The sequence below is a fragment of the Salmo salar genome, chromosome ssa01 (genome assembly GCF_905237065.1).
Source record: "Salmo salar chromosome ssa01, Ssal_v3.1, whole genome shotgun sequence".
In the NCBI taxonomy this organism is placed as follows: Eukaryota; Metazoa; Chordata; class Actinopteri; order Salmoniformes; family Salmonidae; genus Salmo; species Salmo salar.
The window spans coordinates 136,896,268-136,914,809 of record NC_059442.1 but is presented as its reverse complement, the minus strand read 5'-3'; the positions used below and the strand labels follow the sequence as shown (position 1 = coordinate 136,914,809).

The window sequence follows — 18,542 nt, the reverse complement described above, 5'->3', positions numbered from 1 at the left end:
GATTTGCTTTGTAGACACTCTGGTAGTAATGTAGAGTACAGGATATCATTATGTTACACAGTATTTATACAGCTGTATTTCCCAAAGCATTGACTATTCTCTCTCCTGGGGTCTGAATCAGCATTTCTGTGTGTACAGAACTAACAACCTGCTCTCTTCTCCGGATCACTTCTCTCTCTCTACACAGCGCTCTCCCTCCCCTCTGCTCTATATACACAACAAACACTGAAAAGACCCATTCAGCTCTTCCTCCTCCGTAATAGAGGGGAGAGGGCTGACCTATCCAGAGGACATTAGTCAGACTTTCTCCTCTCTAGGTTTCTTCCTAGGTTCCTGCCTTTCTAGGGAGTTTTTCCTAGCCACCGTGCTTCTACATCTGCATTGCTTGCTGTTTGGGGTTTTAGGCTGGGTTTCTGTATAGCTCTTTGTGACATCTGCTGATGTAAAAAGGGCTTCGTAGATACATTTGAGGGATTTACTTTCTTGCTTTTTCTTTGGCAAGAACAGCACTGAAGATTGAGAGATAACGGATGCCTCATCACCAAGTCATATTACTCTGAATGGCTTTATAGCAGGTCTGCTCTACAGCAGTGTCAATGTCTTAATAGACAGACATTTTGAATTCAGGAAGCAGGTTAAACATGTGGTTAAATACAGGTCGATCTAACAGGTGAGTAACGTCTATGTAGTTACCGTGTGTGATATGACAAGCAGACATTGAGCCTCTAATACAACCCTGAGTCAACCTGGCTGTCTAGCAAAAGACACCTGAGAAGAGTGTCAACACACCATCTACCTAATAGGTTGAACAGTATTGCCCTTCCTCCACTATTGGGAAGCTTATGTTGCTGTCCCTGTCCTTGTGAAGCTGCAATTCAGCGCAAAACTTCAAATCGGCCATAATTGGCGTTACTGAGGTTCTTCTTCAAGGACAGAGACAAAGAGCTAGTGTCTTTTATTGACCTGAGGTGAATCCTCACTCAGTTCACTCAATCCTCACTCAGTCTTCTCATCACAAACTGCTGAGTGACTTTATTACCATACGTCTGTATGGTTATCGTATTTCCCTGTCTGGTTGCCATGGGTGTGTCATCTGGCGCTCTAACATTCTAATACGAATTGGCTGAACAGGTGTATAGTGTGATTTCTGAGCCCTAGCCAATACACACATTTGAATGCACTGCACCCGTGCACAAATTCCAATGATCAGAGAGAGGTCAAATCTCACTCCCACCGGCCCGTTGGAAGACAGATCTTCCTCTAGTTAGGTTCGTCCTAAAACACACAGACATGCTCTCCCTCTGTCCACGTCAAGCCCTTTGTCTGAGACTTTAAAGGACAGAAGCCGTCACAAAAGGTATTTCTGCTCTATTGAAGATCCCTTTTCCCCATAGACTGCCTTTGTTCTCTGACCCTAGGGCGGAATGGGGACAATAGACCATGATGCAATCTGAGAGGACCAACGAACACAAAGCCCCCAGCTCACACAGACCATTGGGGTGTGGTGCAGTTAGGAGGACTGAAGCTGACAAAGGGATAAGTTACTGTTGTTTTTTGAGTGAAGATAGCTGTTAAGGAAGGATATAGGTAGAATGAAGTCTGGATGGACTTTTACTGTAGGAAAGGGGGTTTGACAGTGTTAATGGACAAGGCCTCTGGAAAATACTGTTTTGGGTCTGGAAACCTCAGCCTTGGGCAACAGATGATACCAAAGTGCTGAGACGGACCTGACAGGGGGCTGAAATGAAACAGTCTCACAGTAAAATTAGATCCCAGTTGAGCTTGTGATGGGCTGAATACGGACTTACCCTCGTAGTTGGGATGCACCCGAGGAGCATACACTCCAAATTTGATCAGGACTGGGATGTCGAATCCCTGGCGCACCCATTCCACCACGTGCAGGGGCACAGACGCACCCGTGTAAGGGAGTGGCAGTCTACACGCCATCTCCACCACACCCCCTACCTTGGCACGCACCTCTGGCTTCTGACCGTGAGTGACCCCTATGAGGGTCAACAAAAAAAGACATAAGCATTATTATAATCCTGCTGAGGGAAATGGCTGAATGTAGGGACAGGTATGGATGTGGCTGTGGAGAGAGCGAATGACAGAGAGTTCATTACAGAGGGAAAGCATTAAGTACTCCACTCACACAGAAGGCATAGTGCCGTCACCATGGTAACATCCAGAAAAGAGTCTCTCTTTGGTCCCATAGCTGCCAGTCAAACAGCCTCCAGCATACTTGATCTGTTGACAAAAATACACACTTGTCACACATTGCATCTTGCAAACAAAACAGACACCTGTCACCTCTCTCCAAACTAGTGGGCAAGAGAGAACTGACAGTTGTGTCTAGCTTATAGACATATGGAAGATGTGTTTAGATTTCTTAAAGTACCTTTCTAAAGATTGGAATTCACCAAATATCATTTCGCAAACGGATATCCAACAGACAACCCTGCCAAAACCCTCCCAGCCTACATGGTTCTCATAACTTCAATGCCCATTAAATGTCACATAAATCTACAGAGTCAGTTATGCAGAGCACCTGACCAGCTCCAGTAAGAATCAGTGTGGTTTTCTCCGAGAGCTTAGTGAACTTGTTGGCTGTCAGCAGATACACAGCAGCCAGCAGTACTGTACTGCATGTGGTGCATCAGTCACTGGTGGCATAAAGCTGGCAGTAGGCTACTTCAAGCAGGTCAAAGACGATATTGTGCATGTTTTTATGATCCACCTTAAATCCATGATGAAGGTTTCCAGTTAGGAGGGGAAAAGTCAGAGCTTACCTCTACTATTATAACTTATACAGTAACCCTACAGCAAGAGTCAGCAACAGGCGGCCTGTGTGCCAAAACCGGACTGCAAACAATTTTTGGGGGGCCCCCCAGTTTTTGGTCAAATCACCTGGAATTCTGCAAAGAAATTGTTTAATTTAGGATATCTGTTCCCAAGTATACCCCTCTAATAAAAAAGAGACATCTATGATCGTGTCTCAATGTAATCAAGGTATGAAGTTATTGCTATTTTCAAATACAATCTATTTTTGGGCTTAGTTGTGGTCAATTTGCAGTGTATAAATGTATTATAATTACGTTCTGCCCCGACGACCATCCACTCTGAAAGAAATTGGCCCACGGCTGTATCTAGTTGCCTACCCCGTCCTACACTATGCCTCCATAGAGCTAGAGATAGACGGATTGCTTTGCTGGAGTCCTTAACCACATAAGACGTGTGTGGCGTGCTTGTGTGAGGGAGCGATTTAACGGGCTAATACTCCACTCAACACTCCATCCCCAGCACGCTTTACCACACACCACTAATGCCAGCTTATTACGCTAAGTTAATTAGAGCCACTGCAGACCGCAAGAGCAAAGGCTATTCTTAGAGGGAGCAGCGGCACTCACCAAATCCCACGGACACGTGTCATCCTACGCATACACCCACAAATCAACAAGTCCACCAAAGAGAGCTGCAATCAAGCTGAAGAGGATTTCATAGCAATTCAAAATGCATTTTAACTTCAATGAAAAATATTGAATGCATTGAAATGTAAAAAGTATCAATAGTAAATAGTGCATAAGTACAGTTGAGTATGTATAGAAAGTAATTTTCTATGGGTCTTCACTGTCGGTATTAGAGAGAGAGAGAAAAAGGTCAACAGTGACCACTCCCTGAATGACCAACTGAATACGTGCAGCAAGACTCACCCTGGTGACACAATTGCAAATAGGTCATAGGCTACGTACAAATTGACACTCACCATAAAACTTTACAGGACTCTCTTGCACAAAGTCCAGATGACAAACGCAATTAAATAAGATTGTCTTGTAAATTGAGTATCATAAGGAAGTCTCTAGTACTACGGTAATAACCATTTTGAGTGTGTTCGTCTGTTGTCACTCTATTTCAATTGCATTACTAAGCAAGCTGCCTCTTATCTTTCCTCCCAAACAGAGAGAAGATGAAAGGTTTGACTGGTCAGTAAGAAGGGCTTGGTGTGTACACACAGGGCTGACTGTGTTTCTGTGGTTAAGCAGCAAACCTACTGTCCTAGTATTTGGCTCACAATGAACAAGGACTAATACCCAAGAGACCCTACTCCAAGAAACCCTACTCCCAGTGCTTTTTAAATGCCCGTCTCTCTCCAGCATGGAGGTCAGGTAGATAGAATAATCTGTTCTGGAGGCCAGCCACACAGAAGAGACAACTAAGCATTCATAAAGAGACCGATGACATAATCCATCTGTGCTGTAGGTCTGTCTCATTCTAAGATGTCCTAATCTGAATCCTAATCTAAATGCAAAGTAAGCCCTGAGTGTACAATCGGACTGTGACAACGGAGGTGATTTGGGTGGTGCAATAGCCATACATAGTGAATGTACAGTTTTACGACCATGATTTGTTAAAGCAAGCAAAGATTGCATCTCTCTTCAAAGGAACAGCACTGCAAGAGGAAAAACAGAGCCAGAGCAATAGTCAATACTGGGATAGTTGAGCGAGAGAGAGAGAGAGAGAGAGAGAGAGAGAGAGAGAGAGAGAGAGAGAGAGAGAGAGAGAGAGAGAGAGAGAGAAAGTAGTTGTAAACTAGTGAAAGGTCCGAAAACATTGGGAAAAGGCTGTTGTTTTTTTCATTTGGTTAAGTGTTAGGCCTAATTAATAAAGGTGTTTACTCATTATTGAACCATAACTAAGAGAATGAAACAGAGAGAGAGAGACAGAGCCAGAGAAAGCTGTGAAGCTTCTTTAACCGTGGCAACCTAGGCCTGGTCTCTGGGCAATTCCCTCAGTACACTTCCTGCCTCCAATAAGCAGTGTCGACGTTAACACAACGCTCCTGCAGTGTTTGTAGAGCAAAAACAACAGCCCCAGTCAACATGCCTATCTTTGATTTATCAGTATATAGGAAAGCAGGGAGGGCAGTGAAAGGGTTACTGGTGAAATACTACGTGCATTACTACATTTAATCAGGGAAATGGGCAGCGATTGATTTGTAGCCACTAGAGAATACTTAACCATTCACCTAGCTCTATAACCCGGCCATAACCCTGCCTGGACACTGGCTAGAGAGGAAGCTCTGGATGCTGTTAAAATAGAGGCTTTGGCCAGATGTGCATTTAAGAGGGAAAGATTCCAACTCATCCATTGCCACTATGGTTGCGAGAGAGATTTTCTCACTCTTATTCTATTCATGTGAAATGGAAGAGACAGGTTAGGCCTATCACATGTGGGTTTTGGGGGTGAGGCATTGGCCGCAATATTAAGAGAGGTCACAAAGATCCCACACCTCTGAGTGATGCCGTGCATGAAAGTATTTTTAGAAGCTCTGTAAATGTGTATGTGTTTGTTGCACAGAGATGTAGAAATGTTCTACAAGCAAAATAAGAGATTCTAAAGGTGTCTTTGTGTGATCATCAGAGGTGACTGGATAAGCAGCTGTATTACACACTCCTGTTAATGCAGGTTGATCCTGCGAGCAGTGGTTTGAGGACTGGTTGTTCCTAGTCAAAACAAAGCACTCAGAACCCCACAGGTGAGATATTGTGCTCTATTCAGAACAAATTAGGCTTCTCATTCTCTAAGCCTCAAGGTATATGGGCATCTTCTGAGTAATAGCATAATAAAAGGGACGGTTTTCCCTGAACCTAGAAATCATCAGGGAAATGATTACATTCTCACATATCTGTTTGGAGGAGAGTTACCAGTAGATCTCTTGACAGTGGGCTGGAATCCCATCATGACCGATGCAGTTGACACTTATAGCCTATTTTTACCCCTTTTCACTCAATATAAAAGCATCAAATGGTATATGATTGGAGTATGTGGTTCAAATCTACAGTAAACTAACATAACCCCCACAACCCCTATTCACAGCAATGCTAGTACATATTTTACAATAGGCTGTTATACAATTACTTTTCTTGTGTGTCCTAAATTACTTAGGCAAGAGTAAAGTCACCTCACTCCACGTGACTCCAGTGATTCAGGACTTTAAACCTGAGCATAAATAATAAATATGAGGCTGGCATGGTAGTCAACTGCAAACACTGGCTCAGAGTACAATGAACCCAGTGGTCTCTTAAACAAGTATCCCAGTTCCCTGTTTGTCATGTCTGCGACATCAGAGCAGGTACAAGGTCGAGGTTAGTCTAAAATAAAGATGCTCAAAAAGAACTGGCTTGTAAAATAACTTGAGATAGGTCAAGACCCACATTTGAGTCCTTGAACAGGTTAAAGCCTAGAAGGTTCTATTAATAAATATTTAAAAAGCCATACAGAAGAGATAAAAACATGTATCTTGAAGTTGTCCGGGAACAAATTGAGTTAGCAAAATACAATTTACCTGTTTTACACTAATGCAAATAAAGGCAGGTTGTATTTCCATTTAGTGCGTCAGTCTGAAGTATTCTTTCAGTAATTCCTCTAGTCCTCAGTGCAAAAGTTACAGGTGTTTCACCGTGTTATTCTCAGGTGGCAAATATGTTGTTTCAAGTTAAAAACAGACTTGCTGATCCTTACTGAAACATCGAATAGTGTATGCAATTTAAAGCAGGTCAATGATGGCGCATTCTGCGCTGAATTCTCAAACACAGTTGCTAGACGCGTTGTATATCCATCATATTTCCTCTGTAATATCCAACATGTATACGAAGATTTACGATACTTCCAAGGTTAGAAAGTCCCCTAAAAAGCACAGAATAACTTTCCCTGCACATTTGATGCTCGGTAGCGAAGGTTTCTACTCTCACCTCTTCATTGAGCCGCTTGGTTGACCAATCACCTCCCCCTCTCTCTCCCGCTCTCCCACACACGCGCAGGCAAGCGCTTGCATGCACGCACGCACAATTTTAGAAAAAGGTTTGAACCAATTGTGCTTTTTACTTTCCAGTCTCTTCTCCTTTTTAGCACGTTCGTGTGTAGTTTAAATTTGTATTTTGTTGGCCTTCTTTGAACTGAATGTTTATTTATTTATTTTTAACTAGGCTAGTCAGTTAAGAACAAATTCTTATTTTCAATGACTGTCTGGCCCGACCAAACCCGGACGACGTGGTCCAGTTGTGCGCCGCCCGATGGGTCTCCCAATCACCGCCGGTTGTGATACAACCTGTTGCTCTCCTGCATGGACTAAAACTAACTTATCAAATAAATAAACTATTAAAGATATGTGAAATTAGACTGAATGAAAAATAGGCTACACTAGTAGAATAATTTAATATCCACACAAAATGTATGCTTTTATTTTATGAAAATTATATTTCCATTGGAAAAACAACTGCAGGCTATTCCAGTTTGCCTGACAGTAATGAAGCCTGGTGCAAATGCATTTTAGCACATTACCGATTATTGTAAATAATATTTCCCATTCTATTACAAAGATTTGGCCCAAAAATATTTCAATAGATGATATGGGAATATTTCTTCAAGCTATTATTCCAGAACAGGGGCAGGTCATAAAAAACGTTTCGATTGAGACCACAAGAGGGGGCACTTCGACAAATTATAGTCTCAGTAAAATCCTGATATTGCAAAGACCTACACTGACTACAAAACACCTTGCTAATATTGAGTTGCACAGTTGCGTCAAGTTGGCTGGATGTTATTTCGGTGGCGGACACGGGAAATTGTTGAGTGAAAAACCCAGAAGCGTTGCAGTTCTTGACACAAACCGGTTACCCTGGCACATAAATATTGTCTTACCCATTCACCCTCTGAATGGCACAAACACAATCTATGCCTCAATTGTCTCAAGTCATTCTTTAACCTGTCTCCTCCCGTTCATCTACGCTGATTGAAGTGGATTTAACACGTGACATCAATAAATGGATCATAGACTGACCAGGTGAAAGCGATGTCATGAAAAGTTCAGGTGTTTATAATGTTATGTACACTCAGTGTATAAGCTTACGAGCTACTTGCAGCTTAAAATCTTGAAAACAAAAGGACATTCAAACAAGACTAAATGAGGTGCATTAGTGCAATCTAGCAAGACACTCTATGCATCCTGCAAGTAGCATGTTTATCAAGAAATGAAGGTAAGTATAATTTTTCCTATTTTAATTGAAAAAATAAAGATGCAAAAAAATAACGTATTTGTATAAAGCCATGCATTTGGATCGTTTATTTTATTATTATCATAAATATGTGACGTAAACTTTTACAACCAATCACACATCTTTAGAGAGCATTACAAACAGTTAGTCATGACATAAATATATAACAGGCCTTGCATATCTTAAACTCTTGCATAATCTATAATACTCTATCAGTAATAAATACTGTTAAGTTTAAAGCCAAAGCCACAGTCGCATTGCACATGTGATATGCAATAAAACAAAGAGAGTAAAGTTAAGCCACTTGGTGATGCTGTTTCTCAGTCTGGGAGATACTCGAGGTAAATGAAACAGTCTCATGCAGCTAAGAGGAGCAAAAGGGTGGCTCAGTCGTCAAAGTCTGGAATGTCATCATAGGAGTATCCGCGGTAACCCTTGGAGGCGTAGTAGGCAATTCGTAAATGGTAGAATCCAGGAAGGAACACAAGGATCCCAATGATGAGGACTGGAACTGTACGGTCCGGGTGCTGAAAGATAATTGCCTATTTAGTCTATGTATCACAATCAGTGCCTGATTAACGAATTAGCCTGTGTTTCAGTATCTTTCACAGAGAGGCACGCACACACACAGATACAGGCACTCTATCCATCAAATTACAATTTGGCACATATGTATCACACAACACCACACTACAACCCTCTGACAAGGCAGGGCTGTAAGAGGAAGCACTATGTAGGCATACTGACCCCCACATGGCCAGTCAACACACACAGCATTTATTCTCCAAGTGATGTCACACTAGAGAGAGTGTGCTAGAAATGGACACTGATGACCACATACAGTACTACATGTTTCATCGCATGCAATGATGTAAATCGGTTTTAATTTAGTTTTTTTTTTAATGTTATGCGCACACACACTGTTGAGATGAAAACTCTTAAAATATCTGGAATTGAATGGTCACTGATCTACATGGGTGGGGAATGTGAAATGCACAGACACCCAGGAAAGGAGTACACTTCAAGCTCAATCAGCCAGGTGGTAGAGGAACCTAGGAGACCTGATACATTGATCCCCTTTAGGATGTTCCTGAAGAGGAAAGCGATGAATAACCTGCCATTGTCTTTTACAATTACATTATAGTATTGTACAGTGCATGACTTGGGATGGAAGTAGTGCAGGAGCTGTCTTTTTCCAAGTCGGTTCATTAGACTATGTCCACCAAAATTCACAAATGACATTATGCTATAGAGACCTGATTATTCACTGTTAATGGTTTATACACATTTTTCATGACTTTTAACAAAATTTTCATGACTATAGCCTACATGAGAAAGTAAGCATTTTGAATGGAAGGCTGCTGTGTGATCCCATGTAGACCAACCACATCCTGCCGTTTTGCCCTTGATCAAGGCACTTAGCACCCCACATAGATCTGCACTGTTAGTCACACATTGTCAGCATGTGGTCAACCCTCCATCTGGAGAGCTCCTGGGTGTGCAGGCTTTTCAACATTACAAACAAATACTTGTCTTCATAAAATGATTCCCTCATTCAACAAATCATGGATCAAATGGACAAGGTATGCTACTTCAAAGCAATGTATCCAACTATACATGTTTATGCACAGCAAGTTATTTGTTAATTAGGCTATTCTTAGAATATGTTTTACGTTGTCGTAATTACATGGTTACTGTGTAATAGAGGGGAATCCCAGCTTTTATTTAGGCTCTACAGTGCTGGTGAAAAGGCAACAATGAAATGAATGATTAGTTAGCTATAATTAAGTAGTGAGAACTGCTACAAGTTGTTTTGAATTGGTGATCTAGTTAGTCTGTCTGTCATTTTATATTTGCTGCTGAAATGTCGCGCTCTGTCTCCACGGGCAACAGCCCACTGGCAAACACGCAGCACCACAGACAGGCACTGAAGGGTCATTCTAATAAGGGCTCCCGAGTGGCGCAGCGGTCTAAGGCACTGCATTGCAGTACTAGAGGCGTCACTACAGACCCTGGTTCGATACCGGACTATATCACAACCAGCCGTGATCGGCAGTCCCATAGAGCAGCGCGCAATTGGCCCAGCGTCGTCTGGGTTAGGGGAGGGTGTGCCTGTCTGTGGTGCTGCGTGTTTGCCAGTGGGCTGTCATTGTAAATAAGACTTTGTTCTTAACTGACTTGCCTAGTTAAATAAAGGCTAAATTAAAAAATGTAATGGCTGATATGTCATTTTTTTATTGATTGATCATATTTAAGTGTGTTTTCATGAATTACATTAACAATTATGAAATTAATTTCCATTGCTTTTCATGACCTTACAAACCCTCATTTGACAACTTGGAACAGCGCATCATGCCATTCAGGCTGACACATTTTCAATCTGCGCAATCTCAAACAGCCTACTGTCAGTCACAGATTCACAGACTAGCGGCAAATAAACTTGAACAAAGCGGAATCAGGAAATGAATGCCCACTCTTCATTGCAATTCAATGAAGATCCTGCCTTCATTCCAATTTGATCAACCTTTTTTTGCCTCAGTGTGTGTGAATCTGGGCCAACGATAGATTACTTTGTTTTTATACACTGCGTGCACAATTATTAGGCAAATTGTATTCCTCGGGATTCATTTTATTGTTGAACAAACACAATGCTCTCAGTCAATCCAAAATGTTATTGAACCTCAAACCTGAATGTTTAACAAAGGAAAAGTGAGTTTTGTCTTTCTCAGGAAAATATATAAGTGTGCACAATTATTAGGCAACTATTAGTGTGTAGAATTATTAGGCACTAAATTACAAAAATAATTTCTCTCAACTCACTTGTTTATTCTCCATTTTTAGAGTAAGTGTAACAGATAAGTATCACAAAATGACAATTATAACATTTTTGGCCTTTCAAAAATATTCAGTGACCAATATAGCCACCCTTATTTTCAATAACTGCCATGAGCCTTCCATCCATGGAGTCTGTCAGTTTCTTGATCTGTTCACGATCAATTTTCACTGAAGCAGCAACCACAGCCTCCCAAATGCTGCTCAAAAAGGTGTATTGTCTTCCATCACTGTAAATCTCACGTTTGAGAAGGGCCCACAAGTTCTCAATAGGATTGAAGTCAGGTGAGGAAGGGGGCCAGGTCATTATTCAGGCATCTTTGAGGCCCTTGCTGGCTAGCCAAGCAGTGGAGTACTTGGATGCATGTGATGGAGCATTGTCCTGCATAAAGATCATGGCCTTCTAGAATGCTGAGGACTTCTTCCTGTACCACTGTTTGACGAAAGAATCTTCCAGAAACTGGCAGTAGGTTTGGGAGTTGAGTTTCAGTCCATCTTCAACCCGAAAAGGTCCAACTACCTCATCCTCAATGATAGCAGCCCATACCAGTACCCCTCCTTCACCTTGCTGGCACCTGACTCAAAGTGGTGCCCTGTGTCCATTACTGATCCAGCCACGGGCCCATCCATTTGGTCCATCAAGAGTCACTTTCATTTAATCTGTCCATAAAACCTTTGAAAAATCTGTCTTCAGGTATTTCTTTGCCCAATCTTGACGCTTCAACTTGTGAATCTAATTCAGTGGTGGTCTTGTTTCAGTCTTCTTGACCTTGGCCATGTCTCTGAGCACTTGACACCTTGTACTTCTGAACACTCCGGGTAGGTTGCAGTTCTGGAATACGGTGGCACTGGAGGATAATGGGTTCCTGGTAGTTTGATGTTTAATTCTTCTCAAGTCTTTTGCAGTTAATTTGCGCCTTTTCTTCCCCATGCGTTTTTTGCGCCCCCAGTTGACTATTCGCAACAAAACGTTTGAATGTCCGGTGGTCACACCTCAATAGTTTAGCTATTTAAAGAGTGTCGCATCCGTCTGAAAGGCATTTTACATTTTTGGTTTTTCAGTCAGTTAAATTTCTTTTTTGGCCCATTTTACCTGAGGTAATGAGGCTGCCTAATAATTATGCACACCTTGATATAAGGTGTTATTCACTTTCGCCACACCCTCCCTCATTACACAAATACATATCACCTGAAAATGATTAAATCCAATAAGCATTCAAGTTTATATGGTTTGGAGTTCGAAAATGTGAATAGAAACAATGATAAGATCAGAATACTCACTTGCCTAATAATTGTGCACGCAGTGTAGAGGAGCTGGACAATTTCAAAGTCATCACATAATACTGTAGGTGATGTTGCTGCTGATTGTTTCTTTCAAGCCAGGATATCAGCCCACCAAAGGGCACCGTTGTTTTATGTAGTCAAGCTACTGCAATGACGTCATATACACTACATGGCCAAAAGTATGTGGACACCACTTCAAGTGAGTGGATTCGGCTAATTCAGCTATACCCTTTCCTGTTTCAGCATGACAATGCCCACATGGACAGCGAGGTCCATACAGAAACGGTTTGTCGAGATTGATGTGGAAGAACTTGACTGGCCTGCACAGAGCCCCAACCTAAACCCCATCGAACACCTTTGGGATGAATTGGAACACCGACTGCGAGCCAGGCCCAATCGCCCAACATCAGTGCCCGACCTCACTAATGCCCGTGGCTGAATGGAAGCAAGTCCCCGCAGCAATGTTCCAACATCTAGTGGAAAGCATTACCAGAAGAATGGAGGCTGTTATAGCAACAAAGGGGTGACCAACTCCATGATTTTGTAATGAGATGTTTGACGAGCAGGTGCCCACATACTTTTGGCTATGTAGTGTATGTATGTCTGTGAGCTACTCACCGAAACTTCTATAGATCCTGCAAGGAGAAGCGCACCGATTACAATCAGTAAGGAGCCAATCAGGAAGAGGAATGTAGCCAGGGCAATAGCCTTGTAGGGAACTTTGGGAGGGCTTTTCTTGAACTGTTTGGTATAAAAGGTAAAAAGATTGGATTCATAATAACCAAGACAACCACAGGTTACAATGATATGTGATATGACAGAGATTACCCAAAAAGGCTTAACTATAGGTGGTTGGGAGGTTAGAGAGATATGCATGTAATGCAACATCCGGTTGTCTGTGTCTCACCTGCAAGTCAATGTAGCCATCCTCATCGCCAGCTAGTCTTGAATACTTAACTTTGTTACTGGATACCCCACCACCAGCAACAGTGCTGCGTGCAGGCATCATTACAAGACAGGGGCTGTGTCAGGATGGAGAAGGCGACAACTTCAATGGCATTCAAATAACATGCAAACTCATATAGACCATATAACTTAGTGTCCAGAAAGCGATATATGCATAGCTAGTTATAACTTACATAAGTAGCTATAGCTAGCTAAGTACTGTACAGACAGAGTAACTAGCTAGTCGCTACAGGCACACAACTTGGAGGCTAGGCACTGCAGGTATATTCATTACGCCAACTCTGTTGCAAAACATTTAGCATCAGAAACGGTTTATTACTCCAAACAGAAAACGTTTTGCAATGAAAACGAGTTTATTGGACAAATTCAGGTAGGTCCCTCCCCGTTTCAAATCAAATGTATTTGTCACATGCTTCGTAAAAAACTGGTGAGGACTAACAGTGAAATACTTAATTACGTGCTCTTCCCAACAATGCAGAGAGAAATAAAATAGAGAACTAATATAAAAGTAAAACACGTAATAATAAATAAACGAGTAACAATAACTTGGCTATATATGGGTACCAGTACCGAATCAATGTGCAGGGGTATGAGGTAATTGAGGTATACTGTACATATAACTAGGAATAAAATAACAGTAGCAGCAGCGTGTGATGACGAGTAAAAAAAAAAAATCCGTTCTGTTTGCTTCAGTTTGGTTCTTAAAATGGTAAACGGTTTCTGTTGCAAGACGTAATGAATACAACCCTGGGCCCGGATTTCCCGATAGCGATGGAATTTAGGCTCGTTTACGAGCGTTTTAACGATGCCCCAACACCACGCAAAGAGAACGTTCACTATAAGTGTCTTTGAGGCATGTGTCGATACTGATAGAGTCAAAAAAAATGCAACGCTGCTCTCGGATCAGCTTTCCCCATTTAAATCTTACGTGAACATTATAATTATTCCACAATGAAAGTTATCACCTATGGCTGCACATATTGAGGAGGCTATTCTAATTCTTACATTATAATAATGTACTAAATTAAGATTTGCCAAATTGTGCACGTTAGGCTACACATCATGAAATATATTGAGACAAATTACAGACAGTAAGTAGCCTACAAGTAGCTAAATATAAAAGCAATTGATTCAACATTAAATAAATTGCAATATGATTGAAATATGCCTATAAGTCTAATGTATTTATATTTTAATGCAGTCATCTGTTTTCATTTGAATCATCTTTTTATACGTCTTCGTTTGTATCAATTGCAAAAGACATTGTGAACTGTATTTGTAGTCAACTTTGTTCTGAAGTTATCGGTGGTCACAGAAAGGCGGAGAAACCATATGATTTTATGTTTAGTGGAGCTCTTCTGTGTATTAAGTGACGCGGGAGGGCAAAAATTGAAGGTTACGTATGTAACCACGGTTATGTGAGCTATATGGATCCCTCCAATATATTGATATTTACTCCCGTGTACACCGGTGTCACGGCTGGGGTCCACACCTATATATAGACCCCATGGCCGCGACACACGTTCTCGACATCATTTTTGAGGCGCCGTAGAGGATTGGAGTGATCCATATAGCTCACATAACCATGGTTACATATGTAACCTTTATGTAACCTTTGTTATGTTTGGTATACCCGTACCAGATTAGTCGACGCTAGAGGGACCTGGCCAGCCAGCGGCAAAGTCCCAGAGTGGGACTGAGCCGCAGGGGCTGTCAATGGGTGGGGGGGTCCCACCATAGTCCCCCGAAAGGGAGGCGATGCCCTGGACCGCTGAACCAACCGCAGAGGGAGGTGCCACATTTACCCGATAGTACCTAGTAAAGGTGCAAGAGGAAACCCAGCTGGCCACAACACAGATCTCAGCGAGGGGCACTCGTCTCAGTAGAGCCCAGGACGCAGTCACACCTCGTGTTGAATGTGCCACCACAGATCCCAGCACTGGCATGCCAGCCAGGCAGTACGCTGTTGTAACCGTGTCCACGATCCAGTGAGAGCCTCTGCTTTGATAGCCCAGCCCCCAGGACTCTCTCACCATAGCAGACAAAGAGCAATCTGTTGTTCTCACTTGTCCAGGAGTGAGGAGATCTCCAGCTGCAGGGTTTTCAGGGGGTCGGCCACCGTGGTGACATAAGGCCCCTGAAGGACGGGGGCCGGCACCGAAATTGGAGTTGGTACCCCTCGAGCATTGTGGACAACACCTAGGGGGACTCCACACCCTCATCCCACTTTGCCCTTTGAGACCGAGAGAAGCGGCCGAGGAAGGGTGTGTCAGGGGTCCTGCCTCTCCTCTGGTGCCCTGAGCGCCTAGGTCTCCCAGGCACGTCCCAATGGCAGTGTCGGTTAACACCATCACACCTGTCACAAAGGGAAGCCATAAGCTCAGCCAAACCAACAAGGCCATGAAGCAGGGGTCTGACGCCCTGGGAGAGCTTATGTCGTGACCCGCTTGGAGGAATAGGAACCCAGTGAGGGATAAATTACCCAGTACCTCTGCAAAAACCGGGGAAGACCCGTGTGGGAAAAACAGGCTGTTGCTTCACCGCACGCTGTGCCCATCCCCGCTTTCGGTCCTTAGCACGAGGCGATTGGGCGGGAGAGGGACCCCACCGTCGTTCAGGTGCAGGTGGGTGGCGACGGTCCGTCTGCCTTGGACCCAGGGCCTGAGGCGGCGGCATGAACCATCTCAGGGTCTCCCAGTCCCTACGAACCTTATCAGTCTGCTCTAGAATGTCATCAGTCCTGGGGTGATGGAGTGAGTGGCAAATGTGCTCTGGAGAGCAGCTGGCAGACGCGATTGGGCCAGCCAGAGATGGCGCTGGGAGGTAACCACCTGCACCGTTGCCCGTCCGTTGGCGCGGGCCACATCCCGCTGGAGCAGGGAAAGCAGGCAAGACACCTCCATCACTTCCTGGAGGAGCTCCTATGTGCCCTCTTGCAGCCAGAAAAACAGAGTCTGCAGGTAGTCCTGCAGCAGCATGGCCGCGTTGGTAAGGCAGCCAAGAGAGCTGAGGGCCATATGTGGCTTTCAAGTCCGCATCAAAGACTCTGGGGGGTCCCGCCTTCAGTCATGGGTTCCGCACTGGCAGAGGCCCAGCTCTCCTGCAAGACCTCGCAGAACTCAGCAGAGATGGGGACAGATGGAGAGTCATCGCCATCCACCAGTTGATGTCCAGTGCAGTGGTTACCCAAGTGAGTAGGCTCCTCATAGCCTCGAGCCACTGGGGGCGATGAAGCCCCGTTGGCGGCTTCAGATGGCCTGTCAGCCCCGCTCATGGTCAACAGTGCCAGCACCGTCCCCCAGGAACAGCCTATTACTGGTCAACAGGGAACATCGCCATCGAAGCTATCAACCTCCTGAGGCAGGGCATGCACCCTCCGTTCAAGGTGGTCCCAGCGGTCCGATTCATGCCCACATCCAGGACTGGCAACAGATGGGCTCTGCTTGCGGTGGCTCCGGCCATGCTTCCTGGGAGGGGTACTGGGCCCAGTAGAGGGACTAACAGCTCACTGCCGCACCACTCCTGATGGATGGAGCTCGTCCCCAGCCTGAGCCCGGCCAACCCAGTCGCGCATGGCCTCCAATTCTGCCAGGCTCATACCCAGGCAGTAAATACATGAGGTATGTGGATCCCCAGGGGGATGGCACCATCACACCGGTCACAAAGGGAAGCCATAAGCTCAGCCAAGCCAACAAGCCCACGAAGCAGGGGTCCGACACCCTGGGAGAGCGATGTCGTGACCCGCATGGAGGAATGATAAATTATTCAGTACCTCTGCAAACACAGGGGAAGACCTCTGTGGGAAAAACAGACAGACAGTCACGTTAGCTAGCTACATTCAACGGGGGTGTATTCATCACGGAAAGCGTTTATCAATTAATAACCAAACGGAAGCAAACGGAGCAAAACAGTTGTTTCTATTCGACAAATTCAGGTAGGCCCCTCCCCGTTTCGTTTGCTTCCGTTTAAGAAACGTTTTATAACCGAATCGGCGGTATACACCCCTGATGAGCTGGCATAGCTTGTTAGCTAAATAAACATTACCTCTCACCTGTATTACTGCTGGACACAAAATAATAAGTGACATCAACGTAAAACTATTTTCCCCAATAAATGCTCATTTCGCGGTAGTGATAGACTTTTCAAATAGCTAGAGTGTTTTGTTCACTTGTTTTCTATCTACAGAACTTCATCAAGCCCTCTGTCTGCTTCCTTGTTTTCCCGTATTCGTGGCTGCGCGCGCAAGAATTGGTCACCAACGTACAGCCTTCTATGGTTTCACAGACAATCTCGAGCGGCCATATTGGTAGGGGCACAGTAAATAGACACGCTACTCCTGGCTCCTCTTTATACAATTTGTGGTATAATAAGCAATATGGTAAACAAAACTGAATTACTTTTGTAATAACTTGGGTGACTAGCCCTACATGTTTTTTCCTAACTCTAATATGTGATTATATGAATAAAACAAAATAAGTATTCACTCACTATCAGCTATCATTGTAGCGTGTTAAAATGGTAGCTGTTGTGAAAACCTCTACATGCATTGGTGATGTCCAAACCAATTAATTGGTTCGAAATGCTATACAGACACCTTAACTTTCCTGCCTGAGAAATGGAAATAAATCATTTTTGCACCTACAAAAACGTACAACACAGAAAATGACTTACAGGTGGATAATTAAATGTATGATAAGTAATCATGGCCCCTTATGTTAATTAAAATCAGACCTGGATATTTTGATTGACTAGGAGACAAACCAAATATAATAGCACAAATAGTTATATTTGGTTGTATTACTATATGGTTTATGAACCATCTCTGATAATAGCAAACTAAACTAAAACAATTCAAATGTTATTTATCACATGCAGCAAATACAACTGGCTTAGACTATACAGTGAAATGCTTGCTTACAAACCTTTCCAAACGATGCAGAGTTTAAAAAATAATAATACAAAAAGTCCAGGATCCAGTTGCAGAGGGAGGGGTTCAGTCCCAGGCTCCTAGCTTTGCCTGATGCTGTAGTACAGATGCTTCAATTCAATAACATTAGCAGTCAGCTCACATGTAGAGACGCAAGAAGCCATATTAGTGGCTACTAGTCTGCAAGTCCACTCTAATGAGATGCAGAATTCAATTAGAATCGACACAGTTTCTTTGAAACACTAACCTTGCTATTGTAGTTAAGAAAGAAAAAAACAATGCCAGTCAGTTGATGGATTTATGTGTGTTTGTGTCTTGCCAGTTCATACAATTTACTCCCTTTATAATATTCTTGTTTTTCTGATGGAATCAGTTTTAGTCTGTGGTGAGTGTTAGAAGAGGGGTACAATCGATTTCACAGCTAAGCTATTAGATGCCGTCATTTTGCTGCCCTGCATAGTGTGTGGGTGTACCGTAAGGCT

At 43.4% G+C, this 18,542-nt stretch overlaps 2 protein-coding genes across 5 annotated transcripts in view; both read right to left on the bottom strand.

Annotated features, from left to right (window-relative positions):
- The window catches only part of igsf9a (immunoglobulin superfamily, member 9a), a 30,847-nt gene extending 24,030 nt beyond the window's left edge, over positions 1-6,817 (bottom strand). For 2 of the 3 annotated variants that reach the window (XM_014132158.2, XM_014132181.2), the window contains exons 1-3: positions 6,344-6,743; positions 2,153-2,247; positions 1,809-2,003 (exon numbers count right to left, since the gene is read on the bottom strand). In XM_014132158.2, coding sequence (XP_013987633.2) covers positions 1,809-2,003; positions 2,153-2,213 — 256 coding nt within the window. In that variant the 5' untranslated portion in view covers positions 2,214-2,247; positions 6,344-6,743. The other variant, XM_014132168.2, reaches the window with a different exon arrangement.
- A 1,273-nt stretch (positions 6,818-8,090) lies between these two features.
- tmem230a (transmembrane protein 230a) lies at positions 8,091-17,388 on the bottom strand. 2 transcript variants are annotated; one of them, XM_014132195.2, is made up of 5 exons: positions 17,185-17,382; positions 16,906-16,929; positions 13,075-13,189; positions 12,786-12,908; positions 8,091-8,578 (listed from the first exon to the last, which is right to left on the bottom strand). In XM_014132195.2, the coding sequence occupies exons 3-5, from the start codon at positions 13,174-13,176 to the stop codon at positions 8,438-8,440; spliced, it is 366 nt and encodes a 121-aa protein (XP_013987670.1). In that variant the 5' UTR covers positions 13,177-13,189; positions 16,906-16,929; positions 17,185-17,382; the 3' UTR covers positions 8,091-8,437. The 2 variants fall into 2 exon arrangements, with proteins under 2 accessions (XP_013987670.1, XP_013987679.1); XM_014132204.2 differs by lacking the exon at positions 16,906-16,929 and having other exon boundaries at positions 17,185-17,388.
- Between the last annotated feature and the right edge of the window lie 1,154 nt (positions 17,389-18,542).

Excerpts from the sequence above, each read along its gene's own strand:
- tmem230a (XM_014132204.2), bottom strand. The coding sequence starts at position 13,176 with ATGATGCCTGCACGCAGCACTGTTGCTGGTGGTGGGGTATCCAGTAAC. Across the intron at positions 12,909-13,074 it reads ATGGCTACATTGACTTGCAG|TTCAAGAAAAGCCCTCCCAA; the intron begins GTGAGACACAGA and ends TATACCAAACAG. Across the intron at positions 8,579-12,785 it reads CAGGATCTATAGAAGTTTCG|CACCCGGACCGTACAGTTCC; the intron begins GTGAGTAGCTCA and ends ATTATCTTTCAG.